At 47.7% G+C, this 21,714-nt stretch overlaps 1 protein-coding gene and 1 pseudogene across 2 annotated transcripts in view; one reads left to right on the top strand and one right to left on the bottom strand.

Annotated features, from left to right (window-relative positions):
• Positions 1–13,710, bottom strand: part of LOC135919765 (DNA polymerase eta-like) — a 36,905-nt gene extending 23,195 nt beyond the window's left edge. Inside the window, exons 1-5 of one of the 2 annotated variants that reach the window (XM_065453649.2) lie at positions 13,459–13,710; positions 9,990–10,146; positions 7,140–7,274; positions 5,762–5,964; positions 2,248–2,399 (exon numbers count right to left, since the gene is read on the bottom strand). In XM_065453649.2, the coding sequence (XP_065309721.2) occupies positions 2,248–2,399; positions 5,762–5,964; positions 7,140–7,274; positions 9,990–10,146; positions 13,459–13,486 (675 nt within the window). In that variant the 5' untranslated portion in view covers positions 13,487–13,710. The remainder of the gene's footprint in view (positions 1–2,247; positions 2,400–5,761; positions 5,965–7,139; positions 7,275–9,989; positions 10,147–13,458) is intronic. The other variant, XM_065453650.2, reaches the window with a different exon arrangement.
• A 1,770-nt stretch (positions 13,711–15,480) lies between these two features.
• LOC135919766 (probable ATP-dependent RNA helicase DDX5 pseudogene) lies at positions 15,481–17,753 on the top strand (annotated as a pseudogene).
• The last annotated feature ends 3,961 nt before the right edge of the window (positions 17,754–21,714 follow it).

The raw sequence follows: 21,714 nt of genomic DNA, 5'->3' as shown, positions 1-21,714 counted from the left end.
TTTCATTTCTATTTCTTAAAAGCAAATCTGTTAACACTGCCCTGAATATTCCCAGCTGCACAGATAGTGTGCCCTGAGATGATCCCTTTCAGCTCATTAACTCTTCATTAAAATGAGGTTCCAGTGTACGACAGCAAAACTCTGCACAGACAATTAAAGTATGAATTCTTTATTTTGGTTAACCGTTTACAAGTGTCCTTCAAAGGGGCACATTCACTGATGTCACAGCATATCCTGGTTGAAAGGTGACAAAGGCAGCTCGTTGATAAACCATCAGAAACTTTCAGATTTGTGCTCACCCGTACACCTATGTGGCGTACGTTCAGCTGGTATGTCCTCTTCATGTAACATAATGGTATCATGCCTTTAACCACTTTATATAAGAACCTTCTGAAACTCACTACAATAGAAAAAAACACTTTGCAGCTCACAAAGGGGGCCCATACACATTTATGTACAGCACATTTCTACAGGTGCTCAAGTTTTCCGTGATAAATCTAGGATCCCCATTTCCCACGCTGCTAAACGTTGGAGCCTGTGCACATATTATGGAAAGCCCCTTCCGTCTGCAAGTGTTTAACACCATAGAATGCTTGTTGTTGTCTTCTGCACTCAACAATGGTTTCATTTGAGTTAGTTGGTAAATAATTACTGCAGTGTACAGTTTAAAATTGCATGCAAGATGTACAGAGGTAAAAATGACACAAAGGTACAGTAGACTTCCGTCAATTCAGCTCTGGCTAATTCAATTCCAACCAGAAATTCCAGCCAGAACCCATGCATTTCTTTGGGCGCAAGGTTTCATTATTTTGATCCTAAAATTGGCCTTCGCCGAATAATTTGAACTTGGCCTGTCAGCAAGCACGTGTCCGACCCCTATGGTGGCCCAAATAGCAACCACTTTAGTGGCAGTGTCTGTCTCAGTGAATATTAGGGGACAGTGAATGCGTCTAACACACGTCATCTACCATCGAAAACACTTATTTTAGACAGGCCCTTGGAAGGTTTTCGAGCATTAACCGTAGCTTACAATGTCCGATTACGATATTTACCCTAATCTAGCACACAACATTCTTTATTTTTCCAAGAAAATTGGGCCCAAAATTGCCTGCACGGTGCAATCGGAACCTGCAACAAACCTCGTCAAATTTGGTGCAGTGGTTGCCGAGAAAAATGAATTCTCCTTGGACATGTATTTAGATAGGAGCACCCGAGCTAAAGCTTCCTCTTACAACGTTCATATGCTCTACCACATAATAATGTATTGCAGCGAAGCTGGCATTTGGAGACTGGCCACCGTTTTGCAACAAATATATTTTTCTGGCTAAAAAATTGGGTGCGTGTTAGATTTCTGCACTTTGTTTAGGAGTTTTAGTGTATTTTCTACGTTGGTGTTTTACTTCAGACACACGAGAAGTGGCCGCACGCGCATTTGATTCGGGGGCATGCTAGAATCGGGCAACTACTGCCAAACAAATCAGTGGTGTGTTTAGCATTTTCCTGCATCTAGTTAAATTCAACCTACCGGATAATTCGATCGATTTCATCGGTCCCGTAAGGATTGAATTAACGGAAGCCGAATGGACACCACATAGTGGAAACACGAATTTGGAAACCCAAATAATTCGTTATTCGACAAATACAAGCGTCCACAAATTGTAGTCGTAATATAATAATAATAATAATAATAATAATAATAATAATTTTATTTCTGCCTCAAAAAATACAGACAGGGGGAGCTGCAGAAAAAGCTGTCGTAAACAGCTTGACTCGGCCGCAGCCCCGAAATACAAAGCAGCAGCGACAGGCAATCACATCGCTGACATGATGGCTTCATGATAAAGAAAAAAAAAACATAGCAAGAACATACGAAGACTAAACAAAATCTTATCTGCCCTTACATGTGCAGAAACCAAGAAACCAAGTCGTATGAAGTAGCTAACCCGAAGAAAGTGATGCAGACCAAGAACAACTGCACTGCAACAGGCACGAAGTGCGACTTCTGTGACCACGCCACTTGCGTAGCTTCCACACTGTTGCTTGCTATGTATGAAATGGAGTGCATAGACTGTCCAGACCAGTGGAGCGACGACATTGCTGTAAGACCATACTAGATTTTCTCCGACTTCCCTGATTTAGCCCATATTTCTGCAAGAAAAGCATACGAAAACGAAAATTTCACCGCTGAACTATTACACATGAAAGAGGCCCGATAGCAAAAAGAAGGACCAGCAGTGAGAAAATGACCTTGTTGTGCGCAATCCCAGCAGAGCAGCGGAAGCCAGTCTGAGCGAAGACAGCCGCCCGTATCTGCTCTGTGAGCGCAGCCGCTCGTGCCAGCAAGGCATCCGGACAGTCGGGGTCTTCAATATCGGACAGCCACGCCACGACCTCGGCTTCTGCACATGGCAGCAGCAGCCAGAGCTCACACTCCGACCTCCAGACACATCAAACTCACAGTGAGCAGCTTACTTGCACCAATTACAGCTTGTATACCCTTGGAAAGAACTAATCAGAGCTTTGACCTTGTTGAAAGACTGGTAAGCTACATCAAAAAAAGAGGAAAAGGAAATCAGCAGACTTCACTGATTCCTCCAGCTCTTAGCTAGTTTACTGCAACAGCGACAGGTTCTCATGGTGAACAGCGCCACCTAATCAAAAATAACTTCTTTGCAAAGCACACATCCACCTGCTGTGGTGTTTGAAACACAAACACACATGCCACCCCTCTTGGAATCTGTGTGACATGTGAAAGCATACACAAATTACCAAACGAATGTGTTATCCAGTTAGTGCTTATTTTTTACTGGCAGCGATGGTGGGCGATGCTTTAATTTTCTTCGCCACATGGCGAGGGTGAAGGCCTGACAGAAATGGCATCTGTGCTGTCCTTTCCATTCCTCTTGTGCCCACATTTTGTACAGCTGCATTTCCTAACTATAGATCCCTGAAAACTCGGCTTTCCGTCCTTTTACATTGAGGGCTTCGCGTCTGTGGACCAGAGTTTAAAGGGCCCCTCACCAGCTGAAAAGTGCAGTGTATACAATGCACACTAATGATTGTGTCTGCTAAGTACTGTATTACATCGCTACATACTGAGGAAAGAGCTGAAATTTCAAGCAACACCGTTTGCCCTTCAACTCGCGGGCGCCACGCTCCCAGCTGAAGAGGTGACATATATGCGCAAGTGCACTTACACACATGTATATGCTGTGACATCGCTCATAGTGACACGTGACTTTGAGGATTATTCAAGGCAACATCTGTTATTTGTGTAATCTGCTGCTTCATTAGACGAATTAAAGTTCAGGGAAATAGTAAAACACACAAACCGAATATCTGCACGTTTTTATTTTACATCGTACCATAGCAAAAGAGATGCATACTTTCGTCTCATCTGCTTGTTCCCACGTTCCCATGAAACTATCTAATTTTCTACCATGTTCCAGCCCACAATCATGCTCTCTCATCCGCTTGTGTCTGCCTCAGTATTTGTGTAGCACTGGCTGGTACCACTAGTCAGGTGTTCTCATGCACCGCATGTAATATTATGTGCTGTGCGGAATGTGACGAAAAGGGGGGGGGGAAAAAAAAAGAAGACAGGACCTGGGACGCATGCATCATGCAATCCTCGAGCTCCTGTATAGAATAACGCAGGAAAGGAATCCTGCTAGCGGAGGCTACACGGGGCAAGTGGAGAGAGTGTCTATGTTGGCAGTGAGGCTCACCTCCTGAAACCGTAGGCTCGCAGCACTAAAATATTTCTATCTCGTCTATTAATGAACCAATTTGAAAAATTCTTGCAGTAAAACGCTCCCTTTAGGGCACCTAACAACTTTCAGCGTGTAACCTAAATTTTCTATATGGCCTGGTAAGGGGTCCTCTAAGGAAGATAGTTCCAAAGGGGCAGTAAATAGACATACTACATCAATCCACACTGATAAAGACTTCTTTCAAAACTCTGTTTAATTAACTTCACGGTAATACCACAAGGACTCACGTAAGGGCCGCACCTTTTTTGCACACTTTTGATGAGGTGCAGCCCTCACACAGGTCCAAACCTTTTGGTCACCTCGGATCCCCGAATGTACCACCATTGCATCAGAGGACAACATGCATTTCTCACCCTCTAGTAGGGGTAGGCGGAAGTGCATAGTGTGTGCGCCGATACCCGCGCGCAGCATCGGGGCACCAAGCGCAACTGCTTCTTCGACGGAAATTTGTCTTCCCAAGTTTCGGGCTGCCAAGCTGGGGGTGAGAACCTTACTCGGGTGCAGCCCCTAAACGAGTCTGTGCGGTTTGTTCAATACTAGAAGAGAAAATGAAGGTCCAAGTTCCATGTGTTAAACTTTGCACTGGAACCCCAGAGCAGGCAAGTCAACGTGGCGTCACAGACTTCAAAGTATTTCCTTGTATTTTGGCTGTTGTGGCACAGTAAGACTTCTCGAAACATGTCAAGTTCAGTCCTTAGCTCCTTTAGAATATGATGCAGTCCATCTTTACCAATAAAAAGTGAACTAGGCCTGAGCAAACATTTTCACAATCTACGTCATCATGGCAAGGTAGTGTGGAAACTTCAAACACACTTGTACATAACAAATTACATTTAATTATAGCAGAAATTTTAGTTGGGCTAGTTGGTGCATGTGACTGAAGTACTACCAAACAGACGACACAAGAAGTCGTCTGTTGTCTGTTTGGCGCTTTAGTACTTCAGTTACATTTACTTAATTAATTACTTGTAATCTATTACATTTCTTGGTAATTATGTAAATTAATACTTACATTTTTACTCAGTAAGCTCGCAGTAATTCAATTACATTTTTCAGTAATCAATTACAAGTAATTAGTTACTTTACTGAAGAGACAAGCTGCAACAGGTGATGCAGCTTCAGTAACCTGAATTTCATGGGAACTACTGTAGAACACCAGAGATCGTGCCACATAGCAGCCTCGCGGATGTGCATGTTCAGGCAGACAAACCTGGGAGCTCAATATTTGTTTCCTCATAAAAACGTTCCACAATATGGCCGATGAATTGAACCAGCGCTGGACCACTTAGGTCGTTATCGCATACAGACAACTTGCACAGCTTCTCAATGGCCCAACCAGGAGCGTTTTCTTCAAGTCCCAGCAACAATGCAACAACAAAGTACTGCACTTAAGAGGACCCAGATGCTGAGTAACGACAATCTTGTCCGCAAGATGTCGTTACTCAGCACGCACCCCCAGCGTTACCCCCAGCGCGCACATCATGCAAGTTTTCATTGTCACAGCATGTACACACTACAAAAATGAGGAATGATAACCAATGAAACTTTTGAAAAGCATTTCTTAGCAAAGATAAGCAAAGCAGAAAGGGCTGCTGACGACACACTGACTGTGTCAGGACATCTTGTTCTGATTATGGTATCTGCAATTTTATAAAAAGTTATAAAAAGTAAAAATAATCAATTACTTCTAAGAAATTCCTCAATTATTTTCGTCTTGCAGTCATTGGTAACTGTAATCAATTGCATTTCTGAATGAAGAAATTGTAATTATTCACTTCTATTTCTGTAATGTGCACAAGTCTGACTTCAGGACAACCCTCACCACTTCTGTTTCATCTTTGCGTCTTTTCTCACTTACCAGGCCTCTTCTCATGCTAAGAGCAGCTTTTTCAAAGGATAAGGTGGGCAATTTACTACTACAGATGGGATTATTTTTCTCTATAGCAGTGTCTATTGAAAGCGATGAACCAAGAGACACCTGCACTCACTGGCATCGTCCACCCCACTCTGCGAGGCAGTCTTGGGCGTCTGGCCCAGGAACGTGTTGGGCATGGCATCCATGCTCCGAGGCAGTGGCACCGCCTTGCACGCTTCCGTGAGGTCCAGATACGCTTCGTCCACGCTGGCTCGTTCCACCACTTCGCTGAACTGGCACAGCACGGAGAGGACCTCTGCACCTGCTTCCCGGTACCTGGCAAGAAGAGAGCACCAAAGCTTGTGTAGACTTAAGGGCTCAAAATACTTTTTTTGTCCCTAAGTTTCTATTGCTTTCTCAAGTAACTGCCAACTTATAGTGGTTGGTCAATCCCAGCTGACAGATCCAGCAGCTACCCCAACCCAGGAGGGAGGGAGAACATTCCAGCCAAATGCACATCTACTTTTAAAGCTCAGAAATCCTGAGGTGGGAGCAACAAAAGCTGATTTCCTATTAAGGAGCAAAACAATTCACATAATCCAGGCACCTCACCAGAAAAATCACAGCGGTTGCCTTTTAATATATGTGCATATATATCTTTTTTTAACTAATAAATGTCCTTCTCTCTCTCTCCACTGCTGCATAACATGCTGACCACAGTACTCTATAGCAGCCTGAAAGGCGATTACAGTGAGAAGTATGCGGTTTTTGTAGCATGACTAACCTACTTAAGCCTTGAAGTCGAAATGCAGGGCGGAAGGAATAAGGAGATTTAACAAGAGAAGTGGGGTTGAGAAGATCCACCACCCAACTTCTCCTAAAACCTGCAGGAAAAATCCGCCAACAGCACTCTCTTCGACATGCCCTTGAATGATCTCTTGAGCACAAGGCGTACAGTGTTTAGCTATCAAAACGCAGCACTGATAGCGCATGACCGCCAGTGTTCCTAGCGCTGCCAGTGGGCACTGGAGCACCAAACAGATGCACTGTGGTAAACACTGAAACAGGGAGCCTTTGTGACGCACTATGACTGCATTTGGCCCCCCCAGTGCTCACCTAGCGGTCACAAGTGGTGCAAAAAGCACCGGCTGCCATGCGGTCCAGTTATCACGCTTGAATCACTGAATACTATATAGTGGGAAAGCAGTAAGGACTACCGTCATCATGGTGCTGGCTGGGCCACTGCACGTTCACTCTGAATGCGGTTAAATTGGGCTATTTCTAAATCTTCCAATATGCAGTGCCGCTGCTAGCATGGAGAAGTAACTACAGTCACCCATGGCATTGCTCTCGGTGACATTAGCTGTCTTCACTTTCAAGATGGGCAGTAAGGGACAAGTATGACTTTTGGTTCGACCTCAAGACTTCTCAAGTCCAAATTGAAGCAATTCTCAGACAAGAAAGTAAAAGCACTCAGAGCCAACACTCTCATTAAGGGGATTCAAACCCACCTGGTGAGGTCAGCCTTGCCCCTGACCTCTGGCACTCGAAACAGGTGCAGATCCTTGGCCAACTTGGCAGCCTGGTCACCCCTCATGCCACGCTTGACCCCGCATGCCCTGGCCTCATAGTTGACCGCTATCAGCCTGCGAGTGACACCACTCATGTAAAGCCTGCCGTCCTTCTGTGCAAACATCAGCAAACCTGAATCAATTAAGAAGCTTTGAGGTAAGGGTGAGCAATGTAACAGAGGCTGGTAAGCATGACGTCAGCCAGCCAAGCTTCAAGCATGATGTATGTGTGACCTGTTACATCACATTTGGTCTGTCTTTAAAATCGTACTTGCCAAGTATTAAATGTTCGCGCATCACCCACCTGTCAGTCAGCTCACACGTAAAAAGCGTAAAAGCAATTAAATGCACAGAGGCTTCAAATATCAAATGAAACATCAAATACTTTTCCACTTGAGCAAGCAGAAGAAACCATGAGGGAGAGAAATGTATGAAAATCTTGTTTATATCCTTCGTCAGATGCAACACTACTTTGTGAAGACTGTTCAGCTTTTAAATAAGGAAGAAGTACATGGTCATCACAACTCTTACACATGCAGTTGAAGCAGCTGCTTGACTGTATGCATAAAACTTCTTTCATTGCGAGAACTCTCCAATAAATCACAGGATACCTGTACACCCACAAATAATCAAATATTCGTAAACGAAATTTATAATCGAATTATTCAACCCTGTGATATGAAATAAGAGAATATTCAATTTGCATCAAGAACTTTTAATGTACACACACATAACCACACTTTCTTTTCTTCGTTTCTTGCTTCTTGACCTTGTGTAGTCATGCAGGCACCGTAGTATTATGTTTGGGTTTAGTCTTCATGGTTATGACTACATTGCTAAACAAACATTGCAAGCACTCTAGATATCTAACTTTGCAAGGTGGGTCCACTTGGAACGAATTCGCAGAATGACACCAGTTTCGAGAGATTAATTCCCGAACTTTGCGAAGAAATGCATTGGTGCTCCAGTTACTTTCTTGCTTCAATGCATAAAATGATGTTTCCTTAAGAAAGTAAGTGGAACGACAGTGCATTTCTACAGCAAGCTTTACGTCGCATAACTCGTAAATGTTGTCATCCACACAATTCTATTCAAGTGGATATGTGCAGTCTCACCCACTAGAATGAGTAAATTGCAACATGATTTATAAGGTAGTTAGTTAAAAACTTAAGTGAATTTTGTTAATTAGTCGATTATGCATTTCAATTTTTTGCACAAGTAATGTCCACCTCTTCGCATAGACCAGCTCATGGACTATATTTGTGCTATATGCCACAGGTAATTTTTTTTACACTTGTGAAGTGTTCGCTGAAACACCCTATATACCAGCAGCAATGAATTCGTTTCACTTCAACGAATGCTCATCAGTGCTGTAGCCTGTCTAAAATGCAATGCCTTTTCACCCAACCGCTGGAAATGCTATAAAAGAACACTCGAAAGAAAGTTAAGTTGCGCTGTATTTGCACATTAAGCTTCCACAATGCCCAAAAAGCCACTAATAAATACCATACCTTGGTTAGCCAGAAAAGGAGCAAAACTAAAGACGGGTGGCTTTACCGTATTAAACTTCCCACAGCAGTTCACCATGACTGCATGGATTTTAACAGCGTCACCTCAAGCATAGTTAATTTTTTATTGCGATAGAAATTATATGGACATTCCAGGCGCACTTTTGCTGTCGTCGTTGCCATGACGGTCCTTATAAAGTCCAAATGCGATAACACCGTCGACGCGCGCCGTGTGCTGTATGTGCGAGTGAAAGCATGCGATGGCGAGCCAGTGATCGCGGCTTAATCTCGCGCGCACAATGGAGGAAGGTGAGGAGGAAGCGTGCCGTCTTCAGTCGTACACAAGAAACCAGGGGAGGGGGGTTGGGATTATACTTCAGCAGCAACTGCATATGACGCAGCCAAATGCCGTCGCGCGGACTTTATCTTGAAAGTGATCTGCTTTGGAGGCAGAGTCGAGGTGGGCCGACGGCTCGTAGCTCAGCGTGTGCTGTGTACCGACGCCCCTCACGAACGTCCCTTTGCTCATTCCTGCTGCCACGCTTCTTCACGCCAGTGTTTTGACAGCGAGTGCCAGCGGTCATCGAGTGTGATGCGCGCATCTCTGCCTGTGCATGTTGACACCATGCTTGTTAATTTAGTTAGTAAGCGAGTGTTTACAAGTTTCTATGGCCAATAAAACTACCATCATTACTAATTATGGCAGTGTACTAATTTCCTGTCGCAATCGACGCTTCGCCTTTCGGGCAAAACTAGATTGTATTCTAAAATAGCTGAGGAGTGAACATAGAAAGTTTGGAGAACTTAAACTGCATCACAAGAGCCCAAATATGTACAAGGACATACTTTGAAATTTGTAACGCTACCTTGTCATGACAACACTGCAGTTTCAGCGCCAAATACAAAACATGGAAGTTTGGCTTTCATTTTCTTCTTCTAGTAATCAACCACTTCCCACGAAATAAATGACAACAGAGTTTTGGAGGAATACTTTATCAGCTTAAGCTGATTTAATCATTTTCTTGAGCGTCCCTTCGAGCAGGAGACACGTGGAATGAAGCAGCATTAGATATCATATGTGAAGCATCTAAACATGGCTACTTAACTGCTGGAGCATGTTTGAATTGTGAGAAAGTTGTTGGCCATGGCTGACGATTCAACAACTAGTATACTGCAGTGGTCACCGAACCATAGTGTGCATTTCCTACTTCATTATGGTGCGATTTTCTTGGTAGCAATACGGAAGACTGCGCGCCTATTCCACAAAACATTCCACACTCACCCTCCGCCTTGGAAAGTGTTGTACTGCGCCACGGCACAGGGCTTGCCGTTCCATTCGGGAGCCAGCCGCTGCTCCACTTGCACGTAGAAGCAGTCCATGTCGACAAGAACCACCGCGCGGTGTCGAGGTGTGGTTGCAGTTGCCATGGTCTTTGCGGCTGCATTTTATCATCATCACCATCAGCCTATTTATGCCCACTGCAGGACAAAGGCCTCTCCTAGTGTCATCCAATTACCCGCCTTGTGCCAGCTGACCCCATCTTATGTTCAGCAATTCATTAATTTCATCACCCGTAGTTCTCTGGTTATCCTTGACAGCACTTCCCTTCTCTTGGCACCCATTCTGTAATGCTAGCAGACTCCTGTTAGGACTGCTTGAACGATGGAAGGTAAATTATAGGTGTAATGTTCAGAGAGAGAGAGGAAGTCAGTGGCGCGGATGAGAGAGCAAGCAGGGGTGTGGCGATATTCTTGTTGGCATTAAAAGAGGGAGAACTGGAGCTAGGCAGGCCATGTAATGCTTACAGTGGATAACCGATGGCATTCAATGCAAACAGACAAGGAGGTAAGCAAAGTAGCGGAGATAAAAGATTCAAGCAACAACCAGGTTACGGTATTAAGATCATCTGGCTAAACCACAGGTTGCAAGTGTGTAAGTGCTTACTTAGGGTGTCTACCTACATTAGCACTCTCAAATTCCCCGATTTCTTTCTCATTTTTCCTAAATCTTTTTATGAAAATTCCTTGGCAGCCTATGACACTGGAGGTTGAGGCACAAGAAGAAAAAGAAAATCCTACCTTATAGCCTGACAAGTTACTGTGCCAGCAAATAATTTTCAACAACTGCTTACTACCTGCAAGTTGTAAATCAGGTGGGACGCACTGCAAGATTTGGCTGAATCATGTGTTCCATAATAGACCAACCAATTGGCCCTGCCCTCACTCACAACAACAGTGAAGGACACCACTGTTCGTAGACTGTACAAGCTCAGTTGAAAATTTCGCTTCCTTCGGGCATAACACTAGCTTTGCCATCTACTGTCGGCAGCAATTTCCTCGATTCAAAGCAACGAAGGTGAAACTTCATCATTCTTTCACTGAATTTTCCAAAATTGACACGACAAATTCCCAGAAAATTCCAGCTTTTCTCTGATGGTAGAAGCCCTGCTATTTGCACAGATTCTTGTGCAAAGATAATAGAGGGGACTCTGGCCCTGCTCTGCGTCATGCATTCTGCATGTATGGCGGTTCAGCCAGCATGGGAACGACAAGTAGTATATTAATTTGCTCAAACTTGCAAATTGATCATTTGCAACAAAATACTGTGTTATACATGCAGCATTTTGCAATGATTAAGCACATGCACATAAACATATTGCCTTAACATGTTTAGAAGAATAGGGCTGATTGGAGATTAGAAAGATAATGCATTATACTTTGTATGGGAGAAACAAGCAGGAAGATTAGAGAGATCCATTTACTAACGATCATTGCCATGGTAACTAAACAATTGGAGCTTCAGATCTCCCTCTAGTGATTTCTGTAGGAAACAACCATATTCATTCAAATGTATGTTGACCTTTACTTTTTTTTTTAAAGTGTTATCTAAAGTCAACTACTGACCTATATTCATGACCAAGAAATCTTGACCTTTGTTTGGAAGAAAGCTAGCAAAATTACCTTGCTAACAGAGTTCCTTCATAGCGCTCACCACACAGCCAGTCTGTAGATTATATTCATGCCGGCTATAGGAAATGCTGCATATCCAACACACTCGACGCTCTTGAAGCATCCGACTAGAACAACTTTTCTGGCAACACCAACAAGGATGCAGCTTGTTGTATCAACTAGCAAGATTTAGTAACCAAGCTTACGATAATTAAAGGTGCGCCATGTTCAAACTTCATCATTTTTCTAAAAACATATGCGCCAACCTGTATTCAAACTATATTTCTTTCATTCTTCAGCGTGTTCAACGTATAGGGGCTGAACTAGATTCATGTTCGACCTGTTCTCATGTAAATACGGCATACACTTTTTTGTATGCTGTTGCCAACTGGCTCTTTGTATTTAGCTAGATGTAGAATCAGCAGCCACGACTAGCTTTAACTAGACGCCATAACTGTTTGAGCACACTGAGTGCACATGCTTTGCATGTCACACACTTGCGATTCTGAGGTAACAAAACACCTGCAAAACCTTTTTCTAAGGCACGCCAAATCAGTAAGAAGGAGCAAATGTTTGTTCAGCCCTTACCCATTCTCGTGCATCAGAAAGACAGTATTAAATCTTTTCGTGAAAATAAATGGAAGCCATTGCTTTAGTGAACGCAGCTGACACTGTGACATTTAGTTGGCCTCCAGGGCCAGTGCTCACAACAACACTCTCACACTAGAATTGTTCATAAGAGCAAACTCCAGCCAATCCCAATAACTCACATTACAGGTACTCACTCATGGTTACGTTCCAGCCTACTCCCGCTCACAACTACTCACTCACATACTCCCGTCTACTACCACCCTACCTATGCCAGATATATTAACGAAGGTGACCAGGCAATAGCAAACAGTACTTACGAATTAAAGTTTTGTGCATTTAGCCTCAGTTGCCTCTGCACTGTTTAAAAGCACAGAGGAGACATGTTGCCCTCACAAACCAGTTACCTAGCGTCACGTATTCCATGAGCCAACGATAATGCGGCCAGAACCCAATATTATTCTTTTTTTTTTCTCGGCTGCCGCTCATTGCGCCTGAATGTGATTTCTTCTCGAGCACACATTGTGCCTACTCTTTCCGAATACATTTAATTTTGCGCTTCGTCCATTTTGTGGTCTACGTGTTTACAGCTCTCGCAAACACAACCCGAATTGTTTCGTTCTGCAGTCGTATATATATACAAATGCGGTTGCCCACCTTATCAAGCTGCCATAGGCAGTTCGGAAAAGCTCGTTATACGTGTTCTTTTTTTCCCTAATGATTTTCATGTCACCAAAGGGGGTGCAAGCAACTGTAATCGCACGCGAAATTTTCGACAAACTCATGTCCGGTACTCTCGTCTGTCAGAAAGCGAAACACCGCCGCGTTAAAGGTTTCCGCGTGGCGATCAATGAACATAGCGCTTTTGCTAGGGAACGGCCTTTTGGATAGGTGGCAGAAACTTGAAGGTTCCAACAAATCTTCGAACAGTGCAACGTGGCCGAAGTTTAGATGTGCAGCAGCTGCAGTTGCAACAGCACCGCTCAATACGAAAGAGAGCGGCTGATCGCGACACCACCAGCAGAACTACGAGATACCGTAAAACGCAAAGAGGAGGAGAAGACTAGAGTGATCTGCGTACTCAAACACTCGTTTAACACACGGCACTGAAAGAACACAAGAAGTCGCGCTCGCATCCGACGAAAACAGTTGAACAGAAAGATCAGTGGCACTCGTAAGTCGATCGCGAAGTAGCAACATAAGGCACGGCCTACCTTGAAACAACAATGTCAGCCTTCTCATCGATTACTTCTCGCCCGTTCGGACCGCTGGCATGTTCTTCCCTTGCTGGTCTACTGATTGGCAACGTAGTCGAAGCAGTTGAAGTGGCTGAAACCACGCTGAAACTGGAAGCAGCGAGAAGCAGCAGACCAGCAGCAAACTGAAAACGCGGGCGACGCGGGTTATTCATCGGCAGCGCGTTCGAGCATGTTTGATCATGGTTGCCAATGTTCGGCTGCTGTTTCGCTAACCGCAAATATAGACGCAAGCAAAGTTGTTCGCAGAGGAGGATGTGCTAAATAATTAACTTTATTGCACAATAATTTAATGTGAACCACATTGCGTTTTCTGAAAAAGAAACATTCTGTGCAGCCTCGTTAGCCTCGTGGAGATGCGGTAGCGCTCGTCAGTTTCGGTATGCGCCGCTTCTGCGGTTCAGCAAGCGGTGGCAGCGGCGGGCAGCGTGAACTTCAGCCATGTAATTTCTCCAGAATTTATCCCACAGTTCGGCACAGAAATATCAACACGAATTCTGCTGTTGTGCAGGTCAATTATAGTTGCCACATCAAGGTGGGGTCCCTCAAGCGTTCATAAAACCCTTTAAACTTTGTAAAGTAGCGACACTCTTCTCCTCTGCCTTCACTCCTCCTCGTTTCTCCTCTCTTTCACACTCCGTCCTCGACCGTGGCGCCACCTACACCGCTCGAGCGTAGCCAGTTTGTATAGGTGTTCTGTGGTAGCAACGGCGCCAACGTGCGCTCCTCGCCACTCCGTAGCCGCTTCTGGAGCGAAAATGGCTCTGAAGCACGGCGCGAGGGCCCGCGTGATGCTATTCGGCCAATAGCGACGCTGCGTCGGCCAGAGGAGGAGGCGACATTCTTCAAAGCGTGCCGCTACTTTACGAAGTTTAAGGGGGTTTAGTCCCCATCCGCTGCCTCCTCTCCCTCTGCTCTCTAAAGTTCTATCTATACTCGCTGACGACTTCCTGTGGCAATGAAGGGAAATTTGCTACGGAGGCAAAGCGCGCACAAGTGACAGCGCTTCTGAAAAGAGTCCCGCGTTTTAATCCACGTCCGTTTAGGTTGGGGAAGACAAAACATAAACGCCTTACCAGCAACAGTTAAATAAGACAGAGCACACCACTGAGTGTAAAGGTTTACTTATTTTGCGGCTTTTCCCTTCCGCGTCTAGGGAAGCGCGAAACCGTCGCACGTGGAAGCTGCATCGATTCAAGCGTCTGTTCAGAGCAACCATAAGCACTTTCAAACGCTGCCGGTCTACTGGGCGCGGTAACACATGTGCAGCAGGCACGCGTTCGTAGCTTTTCCTTCATTGCCTCAGAAAGTTGTCCGCCAGTAAACGTCCCCTCTGGACTTGCACTTTAGCGGAAGGGTAAGCGCTGCACTTTCTGCAGGGGTTTTGAGGAAGGGGGGAGGAGTCACTGATAATTACAGCTGCCAAGCTAATGTCGCGACACTCAGGCAGTTGCAGAGCGTATTGTGCCCATGCCACGCGATGGAAAGGTCCAAACGAGTTTCTCGCGTCGACTTTCCTCTCTGTCACGCTCCTCCCATGTATCACGTGCTCTGAACCACCCGTGTACCGTGCATTGGGCGCACGTTAAAGAACCCCAAGTGGGCAAAGTTGACCCGGAGTCCCCCACTACGGCGTGCCTCGTTATCATGTCTTTGTTTTGGCAACACAAAACTCCAGAATTTGCTTTTTTTAACTGTTCTGCAAGTTCTGAAGCGGCACTGTCTTGCTCAGAGATATGTCGGGTTGCTCTGCGTCTCATCTTGTATCTTCTACTGCGCGCGCACAGCTGACCGCTGCCATCATATCGTCTATCCGATACAAGGGTTACATGGTAACGTACAAGGGTTCCATACAAAGGCCATATGGTAACAGAAGGGATATTTATTGAGGTCTGAGTGTCTGTAAAGCCCTGACAAGCTAATTTGATCTAAGCTATGAACTTGCTTAGCTAGTCATTCTGAAGCCCAGGCGCTAGGAGGCGTGTCGATCAAGGATGTTTAGTTTGGTAAAACGCTCATATGCGCGCGGGCCTATAGCCGCCCCCTGACAATAGTGGCCGGTTGTTCATAGTGATGTGGATAGCGCCCAGTGGTTAGCTCGTATGTCCACATATACTGCACTGCTGTTTCAATGGTGGATCTACTGGTCAGGAGACGAAGGCGAAGCAGGCGGTGGTGACACGAAGAGATTATTGACCTCTTATAAAAATTTTACCGCCTCAAATTGGTAATCTTCTTGTAATATCCACCTAATTTAACCACCATATTCATGGCCAATCCCTAGCTGTGGGTATGCGCCACAACCACTCAGGTTAACAACGACATATTACCTTTCTTCCTAGGGGTAAAAAACATATCACCTAGTAAGAGACAAAAGTTCGCGAAAATCTTCAAGGTAATCACGATGTCCGACCCAAGGGCAAGGGGCGATTACCCTTTTATTTTGCTGAGTCGTGAACGCGAAGGGTCGGAGAAAGGCAAAAGCCAGGTGGAAGCGGACCTCCGCAAGCCAAAGTGGGACTTGATCCAGTTGCAGCCCTTCGACAAGAACATCTACCGGGAGCACCCAACCACAGCAAGTCGGTCTGCCCACGATGTGGACGACTATCGGCTTGTTAACCGCATCACGGTCAAAGGGTGCGGAGCGGCAAAGCCAATCCTGGGCTTCGAAGAGGTGTCGTTTCCCGACTACGTCATTGACGCTCTCCGGAACAAGCGGAACAGCGGTTCGCCCAGCTGCATCGAGGCCCAGTGCTGGCCCATTGTTCTCGGTGGTCGAGACCTTTTGGGCGTCGTTCAGGCGGGGTCGCACAAGACGCTCGCCTACGTCCTTCCCGCCGTCATGCACGCATTAAGCATCCAACGACCCCAGCGATACGGCGACCACCCCATTGTCCTCGTGCTGGCACCGACGCGGGAGCTGGTCCAGCAGATCCACCGCATGCTCGGCGACTTCGGACAGTTATCGGGACTGCGTAGCGTTTGCGTCCACAGCGGCGTACGGAAGGACACCCAGCACACCGAGCTCGCTGCGGGCTGTGACGTCTGCGTCGCGATGCCCGGCCGCCTCCTGGAGTTCATTAAGGAAAGGAGGGTGAACCTGCTAGGGTGCACTTTCCTGGCCATCGACGAGGCGGACCGGATGATGACTATGGGGCTAGAGTTGCAGGTGCTCAAGATCGCCGAGCAGATCCGGCCGGACCGCCAGACGGTGATGTGGACGGCCTCCTGGCCCGAGGGCTTGCGGCCATTCGTCGAGTCGCTGCTCGAGGAGTACGTCCAGGTGACCTTCGGCTCCGCGCAGCCGCGCGTCAGCCGAGACGCAAGACAGACCGTCTACGTCGTGAACGAGCCCGAGAAAGAGCGCATGCTGACGGAGCTCCTCGACGACTTGCTCAAGGACAACAGAGACAGGGCGATAGTGTTAGTGAGGACGCAGGGCGCGGTGCACGAGCTGACGTGGAAGTTGCGCCAGAACGACTGGCGGCCCGTCGGCTTTCGCCGCGGTATGGCGGAAGAGCAACGCCAGTGGGTGCTAAGCTCGTTTCGTTCCGGAAGCTCTCGCGTCCTGGTGTCCACCCACGGGTCCGGGCGGGACCTGGCCATCGACGACGTGCGATTTGTGGTCAACTTCGACTTCCCTGAGAGTTTGCACGACTACACACTGTGCGTCAACCATCTGGTGAGCGTCGCCGATGGTGGCGAAGTGTACACTTTCTTCACGCCTAACGACAGACGCCACGCCGGCGACCTCGTTGCCACACTGCGGGACGCCAAGCAGATGGTGAGACCCTCTCTCTTGAAGCTCTCGAAGGAGTCTGGTGCCCGCGGAACGCGCGGTCGCAGAGCCAAGCGGTGACAGCGATCGACACACTGGCAGCTTCAATTACGTTCAGGCGTCGATGTGGTCCTCACCTCCTCAAGCTTTCGGAGAAGCTTGTGCTAGGATACACTGCACCAAATTATCTGGCTTCGTGGACAGTAGCGGCAAAAAAAAAAGAAACTGTTCTCGCTACTCTACTAAAATTCACAACTTCTAAAATTAATTGGGCGCCACCAAATACACTAAGACCTAGTTGCCTTCAAAAGTTCACGAAGCGGACTTCAGTCACATTCTCATGTATTTATTCGCGTTTTTGCGATCACTTCAACGGCCAGTGTTATCTTTCCTTGAACTTATTACGACGATTATCGACTGCTTAGTCTACGCACCAACGGGTATAAAGGGGGCTTTAGAAATGGCAGAAAGAGAATGTGCCTACGTTAATTGGTTGTGAAGCTCGCCTCTTAGCAACATGACAACGCAATATTTATATTTCTCCAATCACCTCTTTACTGAACCAATCTGAAAAATTACTGTGGTTAAAACGCTCCTAAAACGATGCTCTACAACCTCATGTTTTAGGCTGGCTAGGTAGCAGCGTCCTAATGAGGCACCCTATTCTCATCATCATCATCAGCCTGATTACGCCCACTGCAGGGCAAAGGCCTCTCCCATACTTCTCCAACTACCCCGGTCAAGCTACCCCGGTTGACCCTATTCTGTCTATGACTTAATTCGCAGTGGGGCCTAGTGAGAGGCCCTAAAGTATCCACGCTGCAAACTATCCACGATACTTGCCCTTTCCATTACCGCAACTACACGCTATAGCCGAAAGATCCTTCGGAAAAGGCCTCATTGCGAACGTAACCACCACAATGTTTCTCACCAAGGGGTCCTGCAGCGAATTTTGAAAGGAGCCAGATCGTACATACGAAGTTTACAAAACTTAATCGCATGTGCTCGTGTGAGGGCCACTCAATTTACCACGTTATTCGGATGAAAATACGGCACGCGAAAACAAATACAGTGAAAGCTCGTTAATTCGAACTTCAATAATTCGAATTTATAGATAATTCGAACTGTACGATTTGGTCCAGCCAAGCTCCATAGAAGTCTATGTATAAAAAAGTCCGTTAATTCGAACGCGAGAAGGTTCCCTCACGGATAATTCGAACTACGCTCGCCTGGCACACGGCCACAGAAACACGCCTACTGACTACACACAAGGCTGTATTGCCTCCGAAACGGAGAGAACGGCGAGAGAAGGCAAAATCGGAAAAAAATCTAACCTGCGCGGGGTCAGCCAGAAGCCAGCGGCGGCTGCCGCCTCTCCGTTCTACGTAACCTCCGAGACTTCTTGCCCGTTGCGAATCCCGGAGGCTTTACAAATCTTGTACAGCTGCTAATGTTGTGCGGAGATGGCACGGCAAGCGCCAAAACACAGAGAATCAAGTACGTCGCAGCTGCGCTTGCAATCAAGAACCAACGAATCAGGGCCTTCGCCACCTTCACGTGTTCAGCGTCTTTGTCTCGGCAGTCTTCATCGGTTGTGCACCTATGTTTTCAGATTAGGAGGTATCGGCCATCGCGATTCATTGTGATGGTGTTAAGCCTCGGCTAACGTTCGTTTCGGTGGACATCGGTGGTGGGGCACAGTCGGACCCAGAGCTTCGACTTGAAGATGGCGTGTGCCCGCAGCAAACGCCATCACTTTCTGACATGCCCTACTGCTTCCAAATCGCAGTGTACTGTTGCTCTCCTTCACTTTCGTTAGTTCGAACTTTCGTTAACTCGAACTCAAGCGGCTTCCCCTTGCGGTTCGAATTAACGAGCTTTTACTGTATACGCAATTTGACTCCACGTGCTACTCGGCGCTTGTCACGTCTGCGAATATCTATCATACATATGAGCAGAACTTCGCTGGCGGGCCTCTGTGTTTTCTGTTCTAGAGGCTGCAGTAGCCTTGAATGACTCGGCAATAATCTGCACCAGCAGGATTTCGGGACGACTAGGATGCGCTTGTCATCGCAGAAACGCAACCTCACGCAAAAGGGCGCGTGGTGGAGCCGGCGCAGTCTGCGTTCGAATATGCCCGCTAGGGGAGGAATCGGCGTTGGTGGCGCGGGCGGGACCTTGAGGGCTTGAGGTTGCACGGACGCTTGCTGGCGGCGTTCGGCGTGGAGCTCCTTTTCGGGGCGTCTCTTGGCGTCTCGCCCGACTGAGCGTGCGCCTATCGGAGCGAGCGTTGTCCTTCACTTCCTTCCGACATAACGGTGCTTCTTCCGCGAGGAACGATGGACGGCTGGAGCTACACGCTGACCGGGTTCGGCGACTTCCTCGAGCTGCGACGCGTCACGTTCGCCGAGCCCATGCCGGCCAGCCGCGTCTGCGGCGTCTGCGGTCTCCTGCCTTCCCTCGCGCTGGCGCTTCCCTGCGGCCACGTTCTGTGCGACCTCTGCGTGGCGCAGGTCGCCGCGTCCGAGGGCTGCCCTCTCGACGGGAGGAAGTTCTCGCTCGCCGACGTTCGCTCGAACACCTTCGAGCTCTCCGAGCTCGACCAGTGCCGCGTCTTCTGCACAGCCGGCGATGGCGGCGACCGCGAGTGCGGCTTCGCCGGCAAGCTGTCCGAACTGAGGAGTCACCTGTCCCTGTGCGGCAACGGCGAGGCCAAGTGCCGCAAGTGCCATCGACCCGTCGTTCGGGGCCTAGCCGTGCACCATTATCGGCATTGCGCGGGCGATACAGTCTATGATACAGTTCAGCAGAAGGCGGCGGTAGGCGGCGCTGCCGTCGGACGACTCGGAGGCGCCAGGAAAGACCTCGACGGAGGCTGCTCGCGAGTGACGACGCCGAGCAGGAACGCTGCCGTTAACGCCGTTAACGCCGCAAACGCATTGGCCGAAAGAGTGGCCTGTCTCGAACGCGAGTTGCTCGAGGTGCAAAAAAGGTGTCGCAGCGACGGCGGCGGCGGTGGCAGCGACGACGACAAACAAAGATCGTCGTCGCTTCCAGCTTCCGAGACCAAGACGTCGGCAACGATAATCCCGGGACCTTACCGCGCCGCTTCGGGACCCGGCGTCTTGATCACGACTTGCAAGTTTGCCAACGTTTACGCCGGCCACGAGTCGCTGAACGAGGAGAAGAGAGAGCTGAGGATGTCGAGCGACACGTACACGCTGGGCGGTTACACGTTCCGGCTGGACTGCGAATTCTCCAGGCGCGAGGGCGAGACGTGCGTACGTTTCATCCTCTTCTTGCGCGACGGCGAGTGGGACGGTCACGTGGAGTGGCCCTTCGGCAAGAAGGTGACCTTGATCGTCATGCACCCCAGGGACGCTGGCAACGACGTCCGCCTGCCGCTGCCCATGAACGAGTACAGGATGGTGAAGAAGCCCAAGGCCGGCGCTTGGAACTGGGGCCGATGGACGGACAAGATACGCTGGGAGAACGTCGAACTGCGGGGCTTTGTCGACAAGGAGACCCTCTACGTCAACGTCGAGTTCGCATAACGCGCGTTTGGGTGTCTGAGCTCGTCTTACACGTTGGTCGCATTGCAGTCGCAAGTAGGTTTGGTAACGCCTGGCTCGAGCAGTGTAGAATGCTCTGCATAGTGGTCTTATACTTTGTGTCAGTTATTTATTTTTCACAGACCACAGCCGAGTAGGATGTACAAGACCAGTGTGTGGTCTTCACGATTTGGCAACTGAGGGCATATATATAACGCATAATAGAATGCGTTTTACGTTCCCAGCATTTTATATTCATCTTGTAGAGTTGGCTGTTTGAAGCTCGGCTAAATGGCGGTTTTCTTTGCTGTTTTAATAAAGACCTTTGAGAACAACCGTCTTCGCCAATGCATCTGCGTCGTACCTAGGTCGCTGCGTCTGTGTAGTGCTCATCTCAATTCCGAATGAGTGAATTCAACTGCAGTGCGTAAGCGAATTACGATTGATTGGTTTATTCATTTTGGTTTGACACGTCCCAAATGGACGCATGGGGCTATGATGGCCACCACCCGGTGTACCACGAGCGTTTTTTGCGCTGCCCGACACTTGAAATGCGGCCGGGTACCGAAGCCATGCAATTAGCACGAGGTCGCGAACTCTCGACTGATTCTCCAGAAGGACAGACACAGTTGGGCGAGTTGGTACGGTAACATGGTCTTGGCTTGTAGCGCGAAGTGAACACGGACACAGAAAGGAGATAGCGATAGAAAGGAGAAAGATAGCGCTCGTCCTGTCTGCTCCTTTCTGTGTCCGTGTTCACTTCGCGCTACAAGCCAAGACCACGATTCTCCAGCACAGACGCCCTTCTGAGGGCATGCCCAAGTGGGCATGCCTTCACTCTCTGGTTCTACCATAGCGCCTCTTTTTCCAGGTGGAATTCGAGGT

This window comes from Dermacentor albipictus, chromosome 9 (assembly GCF_038994185.2).
Source record: "Dermacentor albipictus isolate Rhodes 1998 colony chromosome 9, USDA_Dalb.pri_finalv2, whole genome shotgun sequence".
NCBI lineage: Eukaryota > Metazoa > Arthropoda > Arachnida > Ixodida > Ixodidae > Dermacentor > Dermacentor albipictus.
Note: the sequence above shows the minus strand (reverse complement) of the source record. Positions and strands in the feature narration are given on the sequence as shown.